This window comes from Lissotriton vulgaris, chromosome 2_1 (genome assembly GCF_964263255.1).
Source record: "Lissotriton vulgaris chromosome 2_1, aLisVul1.2, whole genome shotgun sequence".
NCBI classification, from domain to species: Eukaryota; Metazoa; Chordata; class Amphibia; order Caudata; family Salamandridae; genus Lissotriton; species Lissotriton vulgaris.
Genome location: NC_141687.1, coordinates 1,283,943,702 through 1,283,965,153, shown reverse-complemented (window position 1 = coordinate 1,283,965,153; position 21,452 = coordinate 1,283,943,702). Strand labels below are relative to the sequence as shown.

General features: G+C 46.5%; 1 protein-coding gene across 1 annotated transcript in view; it reads right to left on the bottom strand.

Moving 5' to 3' along the window:
- Window positions 1–1,543: 1,543 nt before the first annotated feature.
- Window positions 1,544–21,452, bottom strand: part of BACE1 (beta-secretase 1) — a 134,840-nt gene continuing 114,931 nt past the window's right edge. Inside the window, exons 9-10 of the mRNA XM_086957032.1 lie at window positions 4,093–10,488; window positions 1,544–2,554 (exon numbers count right to left, since the gene is read on the bottom strand). Coding sequence (XP_086813158.1) covers window positions 10,247–10,488 — 242 coding nt within the window. The 3' untranslated portion in view covers window positions 1,544–2,554; window positions 4,093–10,246. The remainder of the gene's footprint in view (window positions 2,555–4,092; window positions 10,489–21,452) is intronic.

Here is a 21,452-nt window from a genome sequence, read left to right as displayed (position 1 = left end):
ACGGGGGAAAACGCCTTTTGCAGGGCACACATGAGGAAAAATCCCTACCGGTCCTGTTAATGAGCGGTTCACAGGTTCCTTCTGACTTCCCCAACATCATTCGATTGGTGGCGGGTGTGTGGGACGGAGTGGTTCGCGGAGTGCTTCCCCGCTCCCCTTATGCCCCAGATTTGGCACTATGGGTGCTACAACCTTTCCTAAAAATTGCTGATTTAACGTTGGTACAAAAATGGCGAGATAGAGGCTCTGCTACTACCGGGGGCCTTTATCCCGAAGGGCAGTTCCTCACCATGGAGGATGCCATGGAGTCCTTTTCTTTGGGTACAGGACAATATTTACAATACATTCAAATTTCGACCAAGCCCGCACGCTTTGGCCGACATTTCCAGAGGCACCGCCTCAATCTCACACCCTAGTCACGCTGCTGGAGATGGCACAGGGTCGCAGACTTATCTCCCACATCTGCAGAGCGGTTAGGAATGATTTGCTACTCTCACCACTTCCAGTACATGTTAAGTGGGAGGAGATCCTGGAGGTCCATTGTCAGCTAAGGAATAGACTAAAATACATGAGGGAGTGGAGACAGTTAGTTCTAATGCGCATTTCAAACTCCTGTAATATAACTTTATACATCAAAAATGCCTCACCCCATGGAACTTACAGTCTATATATACCACCTGATCTGACTGCTGTCCGTGCTGTAGGGCCACAATAGCGGACTTTATCCATATGGTATGGTCATGCCCGCCCTATCCTCGTTCTGGCAGGAGGTTCTACACAATCTGAATGGGACTTCAGGTTGGACTGTGCCATTAGATATCCGTCAGGTGCTCCTGGGACTGCTTCCTTCTCCTGTTAAGCAGGAAATGTGTTGTTCTCTGCTTAGTTTTGGTGAAACATTGCATAGAAATAAGTTGGCTTAGCCCAACTCCCCCTAATATTTGTAGTGGTTGAGATGTCTCCAAATGGGCAATTGCTGAGGAGATGTGCATAAGACACGTACGTAAAGATGACTGACTTGAGGATGACCGGAGAGCTTGGTCATCCATGTTACACTGGGAACACTCTGGTTAGCGGTGTATTGCACCACGAACACCCACAACCTCCTATTTTCGGTTATTGTGATATTATGTGATATGGAGAAGAAGGTTTCATACGAGAGTGGGGGAGGGGAGGAAAGGAATGTTTGTTCGTAGGTTTACCTCTTTTCTTTTTAAGGGTTGTGCTATAAACAATTGTTTGTCACACATCACCAATGATGTTCAACTATAACCAATACTGATGTCATCCTAAGATGCTATTCATTTGGAATAGCAAACTAGAGCCTGTAAACCATATTACATGTCTGTTTATTTTCACTCAATTCCATTTGTGAAAACGGTTTGTCTCATCTATATTGCACTTAGAATCTGTTTACTTTTATGCTTATATTACCTGGGCTGTAGAATGCGACACTTAATGTTAAAATAAAATTCATAGGTTGTACTGCTTATACATCATTGACTAAAAAAAACAATACAAAAAAGAAGCATAGTAACTCATGGCGCTTTTAATCACTTTATTGTAATAATTTATCATGTTAACATTCATATTTCTTAAAGATACGCCTCACGTTAATGGAATAATGAAACATTTACAATGGTAAAGCTCCAGGTTTAGGAGTAAAAATGTTGTTTTCCCTCCCTACTTTTACCACCCAGCTACCCCATGCCATTCACTGTGGCTTCCTGCGCTTTGTTGTACACCGACCTCCCTAAGCCCTACACACACCAAGGGGCAAGTATAGTTTTTTATTTCACCGAGCCTTTCCCCAGTGGGCGTGGGCGATTGGAGGCCGGTTTTGAAAGCCTTGGGCCTGTCCTTGTGCCCCTTCACTTTCTCCAGCTCCCTAAGATTAATTGGAGCAAGCAAGAAGGCGCTTTAAGACAGGTAGAAAGGGGAACGGTAGAGAGATAACTTTCAGAGAGAGAGGATAGAGGTTGGATGGATGGATAGAGAGAGAGAGAGAGAGAGAGAGAGAGAGAGAGAGAGAGAGAGAGAGAGAGAGAGAGATTGCGCGACTAAACAGAGGGAGTGGGACTGCTGGAAGTATTTTTGTCAGGGCTGCTTTTGGTTCCTTTGTTCGACCCTGGCCAAGTATGCCCGGGTAGGAGAAAAGCAAGTTTACCTGCACCTGAAAGGTCTTTTTATTTGGCATGGTTATTCTCTGCAGTTTGGCTACGACCGACAATATCCCACTTGTGGTGTTCAGAAAGGCAAGCTGGCCCCTCACAGGTTAGATGGACGTTAGCGTGTTTCATATGGGAAAATCGCCCAGCACAAATGTTCACTTATAATGAGGACATTGCCCACGAAACGGGGTCTGTGATTGTAGGACGGGTTGCAAAGGTCCGGATCTATATGAGGGTGCACTGCAATTAGTATAGACGAGTCGTCCAAATAACTTGCTCATACATTTCTTAAAAAAGTAAATACAAATTTGTCAATTCAAAAGACTTGGGGGCTCATTTACAAGCTCATTATGCTGCCGGCGCGTGACTTTTTTGACACACTGCTGCTTTGGAAGAACAATGGTTCGGGGTAGGCCTTAAAGGGTCCTTAGTAGAAAATAGAACAGAAAGCGAATAATTAATAAATCGCTTGGGAGCAGGAGTAGTAGGTACAAGTAGGAGTATTTTATTTTACTCTTTTCTCAAGGATATACATAAATAGTCATACTCTTTTTCAGGTGCTCAAGTGAATAGTGTGGTGCAGGAAGTGACATAAGTGATCAAAGTGAACGGACTGTCACACAACAACAACAAGGATAAAAACACAACAATTATATACAGATAGAACAAGTGAAATTCCTTGGGTAGGTCGACGGCGTTTCGATCTATTTTGCTTTAGATCATCATCAGGACAGATGAGCCTCCTGAAAACTTGCCTTTGCTTGTATAGGCAAAGAAGATTGTTTGGTGGTGCAGCTGTTTAACTGCCGTTGTTCTCAATGGGATCTTGCCTTTGCTTGTATAGGCAAAGAAGATTGTTTGGGGGTGCAGCTGTATAACTGCCGTTGTTCTCAATGGGATATTGTATTAGACGGTCTTCTAATGATTGAAAACAAGTAGCGCTCAGTCACTGCTACTGGGACGAGGGTCCTACTTGAGTTAATGGATTTATGCAAAAAAATGGAGTTAGTTTGATGGGGTCCGTTTTAGCGCGTTCGTCACTATTGCTTTAAGGGCATCCAGTTGCCTGAAATGAATTCAAGCAGGGCTTCGGCAGGACAAGGGGGTCCAAGAAGCCACGGAAGCGGTACTTGGACCCCCTTGTCCTGCCGAAGCCCTGCTTGAATTCATTTCAGGCAACTGGATGCCCTTAAAGCAATAGTGACGAACGCGCTAAAACGGACCCCATCAAACTAACTCCATTTTTTTGCATAAATCCATTAACTCAAGTAGGACCCTCGTCCCAGTAGCAGTGACTGAGCGCTACTTGTTTTCAATCATTAGAAGACCGTCTAATACAATATCCCATTGAGAACAACGGCAGTTATACAGCTGCACCCCCAAACAATCTTCTTTGCCTATACATGCAAAGGCAAGATCCCATTGAGAACAACGGCAGTTAAACAGCTGCACCACCAAACAATCTTCTTTGCCTATACAAGCAAAGGCAAGTTTTCAGGAGGCTCATCTGTCCTGATGATGATCTAAAGCAAAATAGATCGAAACGCCGTCGACCTACCCAAGGAATTTCACTTGTTCTATCTGTATATAATTGTTGTGTTTTTATCCTTGTTGTTGTTGTGTGACAGTCCGTTCACTTTGATCACTTATGTCACTTCCTGCACCACACTATTCACTTGAGCACCTGAAAAAGAGTATGACTATTTATGTATATCCTTGAGAAAAGAGTAAAATAAAATACTCCTACTTGTACCTACTACTCCTGCTCCCAAGCGATTTATTAATTATTCGCTTTCTGTTCTATTTTCTACTAAGGACCCTTTAAGGCCTACCCCGAACCATTGTTCTTCCAAAGCATCTTGTTACCCCAGGTTCTATTGTATGGGGTCCCCTTGTTTCTAACAAACATTTTTTGACACACTAGCACTGCAGTATGCCTGCCCATATTTATATGGCTACGTAAAGTCACCCTGTGTGACTTTTCATGGCCTTGTAAATATGGGCCCCTTTCACGCATTACTCTGCATAAAAGGGGCGTTCCTTGGGTGTTGCTGTTGGTGTTCCCATGCAAAATCCATGAAACTTGAAGAATTCCCAGATTTACAACATTTTGTAAAACTGGAAATGCGTCCGAATCCTACGCCTCAGGCCCCAGGGGAAGTGTAGGAATTGTGCAAGGAGTAGAAATACTGTTATTCCTCCTCGTTATTTCCTTTTTCTATGCATGCGGCATTCTGCAGCACACATAGGAAGAGGAACTTTACATTAATGATTTTTTTTTGTGCGGGAAGGGATGCCTTTCTGCTCAAAAACAATCATCCTCACAGTGCAGGCACCCGTGCAAAATGACAGAAGGGTGCCTGTGCTGGCGCATGGCAGCCAATTGTATGCCAGCATAGGGGAAAGCACAGGGATGCGTTGTATTTTTGTTAATACGACGCATCCCAGTGCTTTGAAAATGATTCAGCACGACGTAGCTAAATTGCTTGCGGCGCTGCACTGCTTAATTTTCTTGTAGATAAGGCCCCTAACCTTTTCCGTTCATTGATCACGATAGTAACTCAAGTTTCTCAACATAGCTCACCACTTCTTTGGGGCAAAATATTCAAATTCCCTCAAATGGTTTTGCATTCTGAAAATTTTAAAAAGAGACATGTCTTTTGGATTCACGGACTATGACGATTTGGTCTTCTGTTCATGAAAGTAAGTTAATTGGAAGAATCGACTTATTGTAGTGTCCCCTTCCCATATGTCCTATTGTACTGGTGCATAGTACGGCAGCATCCTCCCAACTGTTTAGAACAAGGTGTCCCAGAGCAGCTGTTGGTACACAGAGTCCTGTGTTTCATTGTGCCTCATTAGTATCCCAGTCACAGAGCTAAAACAGAAAGCCCTTTTCTGTTGTATATAGCGTAAACTCGATTCAAAAGTATTAGAGTGCTTTACAAGAGCACCAGTTACATTACGCTAGGACACATTCATTTTATGTAGGTACAGGGAGATTAAATGATTTGCTCAGAATCACAGGACGTGGAGCCAACTCTGAGATTTGAACCTGGTTCACCAGTTCAAAAGTCGGCAGCTCTGGCCCTAACGCTGCATCTTACCAATGATAGTTGTACCTGGAAGGGGTCTGCTGATTAATATAATCCATGGTTCTGTAAAGGCCTTTTCACCACTGCACAGGACTGGCAATATGGGTTGCAATAGGGAGTGGCTTATCTGACGTTAAAAATAACCAGTTGTGGGTGGAGTAGTGCGTACTTAAATTGTTATACTAGTGTTTGGTTCTTTCGGGGACCAGTTTTAGACTCGCCTGTTCGAGTAAAATATCAATAAAATGCAATAAGCAGCCCGATCAACATACGGTATGATGTTTTACAGAACATCTTACCTGTCATCTCTGAAAATTCAGGTCACTTTGTGGTCTTCAGTGCCAGATGCGCCGACTTCCGAAAGGTGACCTGTTTTTGCTCTTCCAAAATGCACACAATAAATTCACCAATTTCCACCAACAGTCATTCTTAGCTCCGGAAAAAATATGCCATCTACATAAGGAGGCAGGTGGTGATGTTGCTCAGCCTTGGTCGCGTCTCCATAGTAGCACCATCAGCAGAGTGCTGTTGTCATTGGACCATGTCTTCGCAATATGTCAAACAGTTTTGGCTGCTACGATAGGGGATTATGTGTGCTTTGTGTAGCCTCATACAAGTGGGCAACTTTATCGAAATTAAGATCAGAAGAAACTGCAAGAAAAGTTCTCAAAGAGGCAACGGGGGTAGTGTAGATAGCAAGGAACTTTTTCGGGTGGGCACACCAAATGAAGGCATTGCCATTACGCTCCTGGACATCTAAAAGCAGGGGCACACTGTCCATCTTCTTGGCTTATTCAAAGACGAGGTAGACATCACTGACCATCTTCTCGATGAAGATATCAGTAGACCTGGTATAACAACGTACCTTCATAATGGGGAAATCCTTGGGACGGGCTGCAATGTTTAGCTTCACAGGCACAATATCTCATGACATAGCCGAAGAATAACTTGCCCAGTGAAGGGGCCTAACAGACAGTACACCTTTCCATTGAAGGGTACGTATGATGTTCCTTTCCCAATGAGAACACTACTGGAATTGCCAACCCTGTCCACATTTCCAGTGAAGAAGTCACTTGGAATGGCAGCCTTCACAGTTAAGACACCACACGGGGGAGCAAATTTTAATATCCTACAATGGGAAAATCACCAGCCAAAGCAATGCTGATCATGCCACCACAGTTCAACTTCCCAAAGAAGACATTACTGGTCTTGTCCCCACTATTTTTCATGGGAAGCTATTGTAGGATATGGCAGCAGAGTTCACCCCTTGAGTGATGACGGCACTGGCCATGGCCGTAATGTCTTACTTGGAAGAGCAAGTGCTGTTGCTCTGGTGCCTTCCGACTTCATCTAGCACTGGGATGCCTCCGAATAGGCATGCGCTTTAGATGTCTGCATAGGATATAATAGATAGAGGTGCTCTAACGGTGAGGTAAGGTAATGATGGCTGACAATTTTACATAAAGACACCACCGGCTCTTGTGATTGGCTGCCGCTCTCCAAGGCGGCCTAAGCCATGTAGGATTCCTCTGCCTTCTTGGGGCAGCACCACTGGGAATGCGAACAGACTCTTTTGTCAGTTAAGTTCCAAACTGCAGGTGGTGACGCCAAGCATTCAACAAAAAAATGTATGAATTATGTATTGTAATCCGAGTCTCCAGAAAATTGCTCGCCAACTTCTAGAAACGCAATACCAAAAAGCATTTACCCACACCATAAAAAAGGGAGACTTTTGCGTTGTTGGCCATGCCATCTAGAATAGTGCCACATTAACTTTCTTCCACAGAACACAAACCGATAACTGTACAAAACAGTAGCCAAGTGGCAGAAGGGGATGCTATTAAATAATAAATAAAAAAAACAGCAAATGACAACTCTTGCCCTAAACTTCCCGGTGCATTAGTGGTCTAGATATGTCGAAGTTACATACTACAGCAATATATACAACTGACTCCGTGAACATTAACATAAAAAGTGAATTAAGTTAAGCTAATAAAACATAACAAAGGAATGGTAAAGAAAATTCGCTAAAGTGCCAGATTACTTTACATCTTGTACCATGCTTAAGGGAGTAACCTGGAGCTGATGAATGAGGGGTTTTGGGGAGATGTTTTCTCCAAGGCTGTACCTGAGGCTTCTTCCTGTGGAAAGACCGGGGCGACTCAAGTCCGAGAGGTCTAGAGGACAATACCCCTGCCAACTGGAGGTGGGGGCAGTTATGGCTTCTGATACACCCTGATGAAGCTGGTAAGGTCTGGGGGCTCCGGGCTTGACACTCATTCCTTTCTAGTGGTTTTTTTCACAACAATGCCCTTGGCCAGTTGAGGCAACATATGGTTCTGATGCGCCTTCTGCGATGCTGTAAAAAAGCCTAGTTTCAGATGTCCCGATTTGATTGTGTTGCTTCTTGGCTAAATGGATGGTCCTCTTTGGAGTGTTGCAGAAGAGTCTGTTCTGAAAGGTTTGATCCATGGACACCATATTCTTCCTGAGACAATCTTACTTCATAGAAAAGGCCGCAGTCCCTGTGAAAATTGCTTGTAACTATAGAGTGGTGCTCAGTCCAGTGGCCTTGAGACTAACTGCAAGCGGGGCACTTCTTTTTAGGACATTACACAAATTAACGGTTTAACGGGGTGGCTCTGGGGACAGAGTACTGCATATACAAGAGCATTATTTAAAAGAATGCTTGAAAACACATGAGGCACCTCGTCCATCTTAAAAGGTGCTTCCACAAAATGCATTCAGAAATAACAATGCTCTGCATTGCATTATTAAATAGTGTGCTTTGTGCCATGCAGCTTGCTAGAACAGGTCCCTTTCAAAAACTGTGTTCTCAGCATAAACATTAGGGTTAGGAGCAAGAAGGCGGCTTCATACCAGGTTCTAAGGAAAATAGAGGGGGGGTGGATGATGCAGGAAAACCAAGTGTTTTTGTGCGGCTTCTAGGGGTGCACCATGAAAGTTTCCACCTCTTGGAATTTTTGGCAAAATGTAGTTATTGTCACACAGTTCGGAACCAGATCTGAGTGGGCAAAGATTTATGGCCAAAAGTAAAGTTGGACACGCCTCCCACTGGGTTTACTGTCTGGGCCAGATTCATCTGCCACTTGTAATGACTCATGGTTTGCTTGAAAGAGAGTGTGCATTTCCTCCAAGGTCCACCAGAATTAGCCAAATCACGTTTCTACTTCCGAATTCTCCAAACATTTTCCTGTGCTCTTATGTGATGCTGCAAGAACTTAGTGTGAGCATGGCTCAAGTCCACTATCCTAGAGACCAGTCTGAAGAACACCAGAGATGAATGGGATGTCAAACCTTCTGCATCCACCACACCAGTGGCCCCAATGCAGAGTCATCATCACAGAGACCAGGGTGGCAATGTTGGAAATCATATGTACAACACACAAGAGAAATTGAAACAACATTGAATACTCTGCATTACCCATGTCAGAGATCAATGTGATATCAAATCTTCGTCAATCAGACTAGACCTGACTTCCAAATGTTTGCATCGAGCACAACAAAGACCATGAAGTCAAACGATCGACTTTAACACTAGCATAGATCGTGGTACAAAACGTTCTGCATCAATCGCACCAGAAGCCTAATGTCAAAATCCTTTGCATCAACCACAACAGAGAAAATGACAAATAACTTTCACCATCATCCACGCGGGATACTGACACAAGACCAAACTTTCTGCATTAGCTACACCAGAGACCAGAACGTTAAACTTCCTGCATTGACCACATGACCTATGATGTCAACCAAGTCATCCAAACCTTCCCAATCAACACCAAAGACCGCAAAATGAAACCATATGCATAAAACACACCAGAGGCGGACATGACAGTAAATCTTCAGTATCAATACCAATGCAATTCATGACTTCTAATAATTTCTATCAGCTACACAAGAGGTTGGAGGCCTGTTGTGAATTCAATTTGAATCCCCCGCTACAGATATTGTAATTACATTGATCTGTTGCCATCTGCAGCACTAGGTGCGGATAGAACACCACCATCCACACCAAAGACTGTCAAGCTATTGAACAGCCACCATCAGTTACATCATCTACGTGAAGGGGTAGAAATATTCACACTCATCAGCACCAGAGGCTGAATGGGATGGCGCACAAGCTGAACTGTTGAAGGTTATCTTAGGGGGAAGGGTTGTTTGGAGGGGTAGTCATTTTGAACAATTTTAATATTTAACAGGATGAGCATTTATGGGTAATCTGTTGGTTCAGAAGTTGCCTTTGATACAGATGAACGTAGTATTTGTGTTTTGCGGGAAGTAATAATGGCTGCACAAGAATTGGAGGAAACGTGCAGCTTGTGCACTCTGAGGGTACTGGCGGCCACATATAGGAGGCACACTCAGGGTATCTTGTCGGGCACAACTGTAATCCACCAACTCAGAGAGACTCCTGCAGAAAATTACATTCATTCTCACAGACTCGCTCAATATTACATCCACCTTCACACTGATACCATTTCAACACACACATGCCTTCATACTAATGGAATGACCAATCCAAGCCACCAATACTTGGACTATCAGGAGTACAAAGGTTGTTACTCTGCAACAGATAAAACCTTTCATACTCACACTGTGGTATTTTTCACTGATGTGCCTATGCTTAGGAACACAACACAACACACTCAGTCACACATCGAACTCCTCGTGTTTAAAGTAAGACTTCCATTGACGCACATAGCCACTGCATAGATTCAGGACAGGGAGCACACATTCACGGAGTGAGGTGAAAGACTCTTACTACCCCATGGTTTCATGACAGTAATTGGATGAGCCCCACTGGCAAAGTATGGTGTTCCATAGTCACGTCTCTCCTAGGATCTATCCCTTCCCTAGTTCATAACCCCCATCGGTCTGGGTACCAATGCCACCCCCAGCTGCATGAGTCCGTCTTTCCGAGCAGCATTCTGGTGGCTGTCAGGATAGGAGGGGCAGTATTCACTTGAGCAGGGAGATGTCATCAGCAAAGTCATCACCGCCACGGCGTAGACAACGACAGCAACGCCACTGGAACACCATTAGGCATAGAGGCAGCATGAAAAGTGCACAGATAGCTGCCATGATGTAGGCGATGGTCATTAGTGTGGACTCGTCTGTCTGTGGAATGTTGTACCCACAGTCGTCCATGTCCGAGCCGAAGAAGGGGCCAGCCACTGCCGCCATACGGTACTCGTCGTGAGCTGCAGAAAAGAGGAAGTCTAATTAATACAGGGCATGCCTTGCTGCACATTATCTCTTAAGGTGGTGGGTAGTTCCAAAGCCTTTCAGCCAATTAATGGAGAGATCAAATTGCTAGTAATGAAAATATACTGAATTCTATTCAAAATGCCGAGCCTCTGATTTACAGACCCACATTATCAACAGACAGAGCATTCCCTAAAATAATAGATGACGACTGAAAACAAGCCTTTGCAGTGAAATAACATCAAAATATTCAATCATCAAGCCACTAGGTATACTGTGGCCTGAACATTATTTTGTTTAAACTTTCTGTAAAATGACAGTACCACACTGTTAATGTTATTAATTAGCAATGTTATTTCTAATTTAACAAACAAAAGAGCGCTTTACACCAGTCTTTGTAGTGCACATTTAAATATATTCAATTTTTTTTATTTTTTTAATAATTACCCTTCTTTTTGTTCATAAAATACAACACATACACACAAAAGCAAACATGAATTAAAACAAGTCTTCTAATTACAATACTAGCTAAAATATACATCCGGTAAATTAAATGCAAAAGAATCTTCACAGAGACAAAAATAATAAATTGCTTGCAAATCATGTATGTCAAACCTAATAATCTTTTCTCTTGTTGAAGGATTGACCCTTTCTTTACTATTTATCTATTGTTTCCTGCAGTTTTTTGTTTTTAAGAACCAAAAGCATCCAAACATGCTTGCTACAGGAACCTGTTAGTAATTAGCCCGACTTTAAGGATATGTCATATACCTATATTATTTTTTCTAAACGTTTACATTGCACTATGGATGTTATTCTTAAAACTCAAAATTATCAAAAATGACCTGGTAAGGTACCCATCATGTTTCTAAGTGTGGATGCAAATGTCTTACCGAGACTGATTTTATTTCATACAAAGGCTCCTACAGGATTTCACTCGTTTTACGGTCATGTGACATACCAAGGTTAAATAATGCATATTTGTTAAAATGGTGCATCTTTACTATTTTATTGAAATAGTCACTGTGGGAAAGTGCCTCTTTTGGACGTTTAGCCCCCACGTTTTGCCTGGGAAAGAATGTAATTTCGACTGGAAGTGCACAGGGTCCCTGCCAAGCAGGTCCCCTGTGCTAGGAACTCTTTCCCTAAACTGTACTGGTTGTTTCCCAATTGGCAGAACTTTAGTACCCCTTGTAAGTCCCTAGTAAATGTTGCCCCTAATATCTAGGTCATTGGCACTGAAGAGGGACCCCAAGGGTAGCCGCACTAATTCGGCACCCTAGGGTCCCCTTGCCAAGGCAATGCTGCTGGGCATTAGCTTGCCTCATCTTCACTAACGGCCCCACCAGACCGCCGGGGATGCCTGGTGTCACCCTGGAGATACCCATTAAGGGACCATCTCTCAGGGAAGCCAGGAAGGGTTTTGCAGCGGTCGAAGCGCCTTGGGACCCTACGGGTAAGTAGTGCGCTATATAAATGCCTATACATACATACATACATACATACATACTGCCATCACAGACAAAATGCCTTGGTGCACACAAAACTGAACAGTCAACATGGCACATATCCCTGTGGGATTGGTGTCACTACAACGCAGGCTATTACAACACCTGCTGTTACAACGCAATTTTTACATCGCATACCACTACAACGCATAGTGCTTTTAGGCGCTGGATAGTGAATTATTTAATTTACTATTCCAACTCCAGTCCCCGTGGATAGTAGGGAAGGTGTTGGATAGTAAATTAAATATATTCCCTATCCTAGAGCGCCCCCCAGCGCAATGCGTTGTAATGGTTTGCGTTGTAATGGTTGCGATGTAATGGTAGCGCGTTGTAATAAATGCGTTGTAAGTGATGTTCCCCATCCCTGTGTGCCATTCCCAAAGACACTGCATGGGATATAGGTAAGACAACCAGGCAGGGTGCCCTATATCTCCTGTGAGGACATATCTGCATGAGCAGATATGCCCCTGGAATATCCTTGTTGATTCTTGGATATTGTAAATGAACTGGGAAGCCTTAGAGAGTACATGGGCTAAACACTCGTAATTAAGAGTTCCCCCAGCTCCATGATGGCTTCTCTGTATTATGTGATGTTTGGTACCAAACATCTTGTCTTAATAAACCTGCACTGACTCCAGTGTCAGATTTCTTACAAATTACACACAGAGGACCCTGCCACCATCAGACATAGTTCTGACCTCATAGGGTGAACACCAGCATGCTCAGAGGTCGAGAACAAAGCTGGTTCTTGGCGGAGGTGTTCACACCTTCCCCAGTCAGGAAGAGCCATCTGTGGCGGGAAGCTTCAAAGGCCTTGCTGCCTTTGAAATGTGAGCCCAGCCTCTCCTGATAGAATGACAGTCCTCCCCCCTCCTTTCCTCTGCCCAGTTTGGTGGGGAGATAGCCGTGAAAACTTAGAAAGAATAGGAGGTGTGCCCCCTCTGCCAACTCACAGCCCTCAGGTACTAGAGGCAAGGTGAAGCACATTTTTCAGTGCTCACCATCTTGAAGATGGTGGGAATTCTAAAATCAGGGCTAGGGCTACGTCCCCCTCCTACAGGCGGTGGTTATAATAGAGGGTGTAGACATCCCAGATAAGACGCCCATTGGCCACTACCAGTCACTCCCTTGTAAACGCCCCTAAATTTAGTATTTAGGTGGCATCCCCAGATCCTGAACTTAGATTCCACAAACACAAGAAAAAGATGAACAAAGAAATGCTGTTGGACTGAGAACTTTAGTCCTCGTGGTGGACTTTGAGGGCAAAGTCCTTGCTGCCACCATAGAATTCGACAATCGCCATCCTCCACTGTGTGGCCTCCACAATCCCCGGAAGGTCATCAGCACTGCGCAAATCACTAAAGAACTCACTTGAGATAGAGGTACAATCTCTCTGCAGCCGCAGGCACTAAATACAGCAAAGTCTGGTCCAGCATTGTCTAACTTCCCAGCCCGACCAACGTCTCTGAGTACTAGCGAGAGGTACACCTGCTCTGGAGGGTCAGTTCGGCCTCTGCACCAGGTCTTGAGGCCCGAATACCCGGGTTCCGGACTATGTACCTCCTGCAAAAAAACTAAAAAGCTGAGTGCAGGCAGACTCCAACTCTACAGAGAGCCAGCACAGAACGAGGGACATCAGGACTCTGGAGAGCCACCTGAGTAGTAGCCCAGCAGCACCAGAATCATCCCTCAAAAGTGCCAGCCTCTGACCACACCTTTGGCCAGCCGCACATCTTCACTACACCCAGCCTTCCCTGTAGGGGCATCTTCAAACCAACTGTGGTCCCGAGGCCCCAGAGCCCTTACGACAACTATTCTCCTGTGAGAGCTCTAGTGCTTGCCTGCAAATCCCCCCTTGCTTTGCTTTAACAGGAGGCCCCTTTCCTTTGTAGAGGGCCAGCTACAAAGTCCCTTTGTTCCTTGTTCCCCAAGAGATCCGGAAAGCTCCTGAGAACTTCTCATTGGCACTTTGGACTTTGGCCCTGACCCTTGCGATTTCCAAAAGGGTAACCACAAAAATAACTGTACTGCACTGCTTTTTACAATTACCTTTTTCCTTCCATAGGAAATGTATTGTGCATAATTGGGCACAACTGTATCTATTGCATTTACTGTGATTTTAGTCATTGTGAAAAATATTTACCTTGTACCCGAAGATCTTGGTTTAATATTTATATAAAAATAAGTATTATTTTTCTAATTTGGTCTTGACTTCACTCATTAAGTGGGTGCATCATTTATTGCCTTGGTGTGTACAACAGATGCTTAGCACTATCCTCTGATAAGCCTAACTGCTTGCCCGCACTACCATAAAACAGAGCGTAAGTATTATCTACTTTTGCCTCTGTAAACCAATAAGAGTCTCTTAGACCTCTCTGCACAGTGTATCCCATTGTGGTGCCTATATAGAGAGGTGGGTTTCTGTGGTGACTTTATTACCGCCTCTCCGCCTCTCCTTTCTTTCACTTTCATCTTCCCTGCTGCTCAACCAGGATGAGTGCTGGAATGTGTGATGAGGTCATGGAATGCTTGGTTGCTTGGTTATGTGTACATTCAGTTGATGGATGCAGGCGGAGCAGCAGGGAGACTTACCATCTTATTTATCATCTAATTGAATTGTAACTGGAACTTAATAAAGCACCATCTTGGAATCTACATCTTGACTACATCTGTACCTTTTGTACTACGACATTTTGACATACTTCTTTCCACTACAAATTGTAGATGAATTATAATTTTCCTGTTTTGATAGACGTGGTTAAAATATGAGCCTTTTATCAGAGTATTGCCCCAAAAATTATTTTGTCTGTTATATAGATATTAAGTTTAAATAAAGGAACTCTCACTGCTTTTAAAACACTAATGCAGGGCAATGTGGTATCCGGTTTGTGCTAACCACTTTACCAAAATGTACTCAAGAGCTCATATGATACAATCTTCAGGTCAGCAGCAGGAAAAAAAGCAGCCTGTTCTACTCTTTCCATATATACTGCTCTTGATGACACTAAACACCTGAGCTCTCTCTGCTCTATCTATACTTCCTGTGATTGGATTAGAACAACAACAATATTCCTAAGAGTCTTATTTATCAACTATATTGGATATCCAACAGCCATAGAATGTCATGCTGTAAAATGTAGATTTGCAGCCATTTTTTTCATTTGTGCTTATTACTCTGTCATCAGCTATAGTGCGTGGGCGAAAGGACTAAGATTCACCCCAGACAATATGTTATTTAGGAATCATGGATTTACCGACATAGGCCAACATAGAAAAATAATTATTCCAAAATTATTATGAGGTGCTCCTGTAGGTTTTTTTTTTTTTTTAAACCTTTATTTGGAGACAATCAAGGACAAAGGAAGTGCATACACAATACATACACTCGCATATGGCCATCACAGTGGTATGTCAGATTCGAAAAAATGTGATGAATCAAGTACAGGGGAACATATCAGTACATACATATAACCACATCGAAATGTACTATGCATATAAGAAAGCAATGATCCAGTTTGCACAGACAAGCTAGTAATACAATACATAATGGTCATCCTCTATGAGCGCTCGGAGAATAGAACAAAGGAGAATCAGATAGAAGGGCCAGGAGGGAAAAATAAAATAAACCAAATAACAGAAAATCCTGACATGGGTATGACCTCAATCCCCACCCATCCACTTGCCATAGGAGGAGGCACAGCTCCCAGAATCTCGCAGTAAGAGGAAGCAGCCCAGCCTCTCCCCCGACACTCGAGGATCAACAGGTGTAAAATGAAAATCCAGCCCACCATGCTACCATCAGCCAACCCCAACGCGGTCCTCATGTTCAGAATCAGAATCCTGCACAGCTCTAGTTAGGAGATACACCTGGAGCGGACTCCAAAAGTCCTTCGGTCTGCACCTGACAGGCATCAATTCAGAGTAGATATTATATTGGTCCTGACAGTATATGAGGTCAGTCAACCAATCCTGGAATCGCGGTACCCTGCCACGACCCCAGCAACAAGCAACCCTTCGTTTAGCCAACAGCAAGGCCACGTCAACAAATCTACGGTGAGAGGCAGGCACGTCCTTAGAATAACCCAGGAACATCACCAAGGGGTCCAATGCCACCCCTTCCTCCGCCATAATCTGCAGGGCTTCGTGGACCTGAGTCCAATATTCCAGCACCCCCGCACAATTCCAAGCCAAGTGCAGAAAGTCAGCGCCTTCTGCACGACACCTAGCACATCTGTCATCCTCCGCTAAATGAAACCGAAGTTTCCTCGCCGGGGTGTAATAGTACCTCTGAACAAATTTGTAATGGATAATTTTAAGCCGACAACTGGAAGAAACATTGGCGGTGAGTCCACAGCAGTACTTCCATTGCTCGTCGGTAATAGGGGCTCCCAATTCAGCGACCCACTGCTCGCGCACCCGATTGGCCGGAACCGATCGCTGTCTGCGAATAGCACCGTATAATTTCGACACCAGGTGTCGCCCATCTGATACCAACAGCACGTGGAGGGGGAGGGTAACCTCCGGCTCCGAAGGGAAATCTGGTAACAAGGCACGCATGCCCTGCCGCAAGCGGACAAAGTAGAACAGCTCTAAAGGGGAGCAGGCAGCCACTCCGAAGAAATGAGCCTGCGTACGGAAGGTACCGTCATGAAACAAGTCACCCCACGAAAGGATACCGAGCCGCCTACACATTCGTTGAAACCCCGTTTCTAGCAGCAGAGACAAATCAGGGTGATAAGACAGAGGCAGGGCCGGCGAATAAAGAAAGGAGACGCCCAGCACTTGAGCCACCCGTTTCCAAGCATCCACCGTGCACGTCACCGTCGTGCGAGGCGTTTCCTCATCCGACACCTTGCCCAGTACCATCCCCTCAAGCGGGAGTGGGTGGGCAACCCAATGTTCAGCAGCAATTTGGGGCATAAACGGCGTGGGGCGCATCCAGTGGTAAGCGTAATGCATCTGAGCGCTAAGATAATAAAGCTCAAAGTCAGGGACATCGAAACCGCCATCAGAGTTGAGTAATGTAAGGGTAGCCCAAGCCACCCGCGGCTGCTTGCCTCCCCAGAACAATCGTATGAGCTCAGAACAAAGTCTGCGAAAAAAATAAGCACCAGGATGGTACGGAAGGTTTTGAAAAAGGTACAGAAAGCGAGGCAGAACCACCATCTTGATAAGTGACGCCCTGCCGGCCATGGAGAGAGGCAGGGACATCCATCTGGTGACATCATCTGCAAGTTTACTAATAGCCACTCCATAATTAAGCCGAACCGTCTCTTCTCTATCCAAGGACACGACAATGCCAAGGTATCGCAGCTCCGAATCACACCATTCCAGAGGGTAATCAAGGGGAAACCTAGCTACAGCAGCAGTGAGGGGGAAAAGTTGGGACTTCCGCCAGTTAATATGGACACCGGAGACACCCCCAAAAGCAACCAACTCTCGCAGGAGCGAATTAAGGTTGTTCTCAGGGTCTTTAACATAAAGTGTAACATCGTCAGCGTATAAAGAAATACCGACCTGCCGCTGAAGACAATTAAAAGCGCTCTGCTGGTGAAGCTGACGAATCCTGCAGGCCAGCGGCTCAATGGCAATGGCAAACAAGAGGGGCGAGAGGGAGCATCCCTGTCGGGTCCCCCTTGTGAGAGGGAACGAGGGGGACAGCACTCCATTCACCACCACCTTCGCCATCGGATCAGTATATAAGAGCTTGACCCATGAGATGAAGATCCGGGGGAAGCCCATCCGACAAAGAACATCAATAAGATAGCCCCACTCAACTGAGTCAAACGCCTTAGTGGCATCCAGAAAGATAGCGGCAACCGGGACATCAGGAGCAATGGTCGACACAAGCGAAAACAATGTGCGAAGATTGTGGGAGGTAGCACGGCCGGGCACAAACCCCGACTGATCAGGTAGTACAATAACGGGCATGAGCTCGGCAAGTCTCACTACCAAGACCTTCGCAAGAATTTTGACATCGCAGTTGAGCAATGAAAGGGGCCTATAGGAGCCCACATCCACCGGATCCTTCCCCTGCTTGAGCAGTGACATAATGGCGACCTCCCGCATGGAGCACGGCAGACGCCCCTCCTCCAGGGACTCCTCAAACACCTCGCGGAGAACAGGGGCCATGGTGTCCACATAACACTTATAAAATTCAGCAGGAAGGCCATCCAGCCCGGCGGCCTTTCCATTATTCAACGACATGATGGCATTCCTGACCTCCTCCACCTCCAGGGGTCTACCTAAGAACGCTCGATGATCATCCGATAGCCAGCAGAGCGCCAGCTCATCAAGAAATCCGCCAAACCGCGTCTCACCAGTCTGCTGTGTCGTGTACAGGTGTGCGTAATGGTCAACAAAAGTACGCTGAATCTCCGCAGTGTCCCGACAGCGAGTGCCATCCGGCGACACCAGCTCCAACACGTCTGACCCATGCCTCGGATGCCTAGTAAGGGCAGCGAGGACCTTACCGAGCCGCTCCCCCTCACAGTAGCGCCTCGCTGTCCAGTACTTTCCCCGATATCTAGCCTCTCTAGCAGCCTCCTCTTCATATTCGGAGAGTTTAGTACGGAACTGGACCAGAAGATCGGGATCCGAGTCAACCTGCATCCTGCGTTCTAAATCTCGCAAGTCAGCTTCCAAGCCCTCGAGGGTCCGAACGATGAGCTTGAGGATGCCACAACTTTTAGAAATAGTGACTCCCCGGATCGTAACCTTGAACGCCTCCCATATAACCTCGACGCTTTCAACAGAGCCCTTGTTTCTAGGAAAGAACGGCTCCACCTCCTGGCCAAGCTCCTCCTTGAACACCGGGTCAAGCAACGCAGTCGGAAAAAGGCGCCAAGGCGGGCGCGGCCTACGCAGCCCAGGTACGGATAGAACAGCCTTCACCGGACAGTGATCAGAATACGTACGAGCCAGATGTGTAGCCTCACGCAGGCCAGCCACCAACCCTCTAGACAAAAACACATAGTCCAGTCTCGCCCATGAACGAGCATGTGTAGTGTAATGAGTACCCTCCTTAACGGCAGGGTAGGTGTACCTCCAGCTGTCGATCAACCCAGCCTCCTCCACAATCCCACGCAGTACGTCCCTAGCTTGCACATTATACTGAGGGCTCCCTTCCGATCTATCCGACTGGGCATGAAGTGCAAGATTGAAATCCCCCCCCCACACAATGTAAGTGGCATCAACAGCAAGCACATGACCCCACAATGTAACGAAAAAGGTTGGCGTATCGACATTAGGAGCATAGCAATTAACAAACAGTACAGTGTTCTGCCCAAGCCGCCCCCACAATAGCACATAGCGCCCCTCAGAGTCCCCCATAGAACTCAGTTCTTGAAATGCGAGCGACTTTTTAACAAGAATGACAACCCCCCGAGCATAAGAAGAATAGGAAGCAAACACCCTGGCCACAGCCCACCTCCCACCAAAGCTGGGGGAAGGGGCGGGTCGCAGATGCGTCTCCTGGAGGAGGGCAACATGAATAGCATGCCTGTCCAGATACTGGATCACACTGCGACATTTCCTGGCATCATTAAGTCCCCGTACAGTCCATGACACAATCGATATCTGATCTAGAAGAGCAGTCGACATTAGCCAGTTTCCGGGCCCCACAGGACCCAGTAAGCAAATACGGACCATCCAACTCCCAGCAACAGCCAGCGACAGGACCAATCCCTAGGGAGCAGTCGTCCACCCGCATACACTACACACACATCCAAGCCATCTCCAACCCCAACACCCAGAACCACAACACCCCCCCCCAACTGAAGCATCCATGCAACAAGCACTCAGCAACCACTACGCGCAGCACGCAGCCAATCCAGCCCAAGCGGCCCGCGCTTAGCACACGTGTTCCTCGTGCAAAGCATTCTCCGCCACGCGGCTGCCAAAGATGGCGGCCATCTCTTCCGGGCTCAAGGCGGACGGCGGCAAGGGCCCCAGGATCAACTCCGCCGAGATGATAAATGGGCCAGCCTAGGTAGCAGGCACGGAGCCGCGCCTGTGCAGCCATCCAATAGCAGCCATCCAACCACTGATCCCCGAAGCCCGGGCGAGCAAGTGCAGTCAGCCTCCTCCCCACCCCTCCCACCCACCTGATGCCACCCCAACTATCAGGCCATGCGTACCCCCACCCCCCCGTTCCCCAACACACAACCAGTCAACCAACAAAGGACTAGATTCCAAATCAAAGATAAAAGTGGGGCACACCCTTCGGGGAACCTTCTAGAGGTGCACGATACCACTCCCTCACACCACGCCAGTGTCTGAGCCAGCAGGTCTCAAACGGCCCCAGGCGCAGCGCGTTGCCCAGAGCGCGACACCAGATAGCACCATCCTGCGGTTCCACACCGACCCCAAAAATCAATACGTACACTCTCACCTCAGACATGACACGACCCACGCACCAACAAAAGATAAAAGCGGATATCACTTAGGCCACTAAAGCGGACAAGAAAGTCAGTAGAAGTCATCGTAAAAGACAGACGTCCAGAGTGTACCATCACCAGTAAAACAGAAACAAAGACCAAAGTCATCCCAATCAGGCGACCTCCTCCTCAGCCGCCGAATGTTCATCCTCAGGGTCTCGATCGCCTCCCCGATCTGCAGCCGCTCGTTCGCGCTGGAGGCGCTTTGCAAAATCCTCAGCATGCTGTGGGTTGGTGAAAAAATGTTGCTTAGCCTGGTGCGTCACTCTAAGTTTGGCAGGGTAAAGCAAGGCGTAGTCCACTTGTAGTTCCCGAAGTTTCTTTTTCACCCCCAGAAACTTACGACGCTGGTCCTGCACCATCGGCGTGAAGTCGGGGTACATGGTGAAAGACACCCCATCGAAGGAGAGGGCCCGATTAGTGCGGGCAGCTCGGAGGGCTGCGTCCCGGTCACGGTAGTTCAAAAGGCGCGCGATGATGGGGCGCAGTGCGGCCCCAGAGGCCGGCCGAGGTCCCAGTGACCGATGCGCTCTCTCAACGATGAACTGGGACGAGAATGCTTCCGCCCCAATGGCGCCCACCAGTAGTCTCTCGACATAAAGTTCCATTTTGCCCACATTTGTGGACTCCGGCACACCTACAATGCGAACGTTATTGCGCCTACTCCTCGCCTCCAACTCCTCATTCTTAGCGGCAATAACACGCAATATATTGTCCATTCTCGCCAGGTGGGTGGTATGGGTGGCCGCCGTGTCGTCGTGGTCCGAAATGCGCTGTTCCGCCGTTGTCAGGCGCTCCTCATGCACGTCCAGCTTCTGGACGACCGCATCCATGCGCGACGATATCTTGTCCACCTTGTCCACTATCGTGGCAAACCCCTGCCTCATCTCCTGCATCATCTGGGTAAAGTCCGGTGGTGGTGGCTGCGGCACATTATCAGCGACAGGCGGGGGGGGAGACCTCGAAGTCCCAGCATCTTGGAGCAACCACGTACCCCTCCTAGCTCCTCCAGAG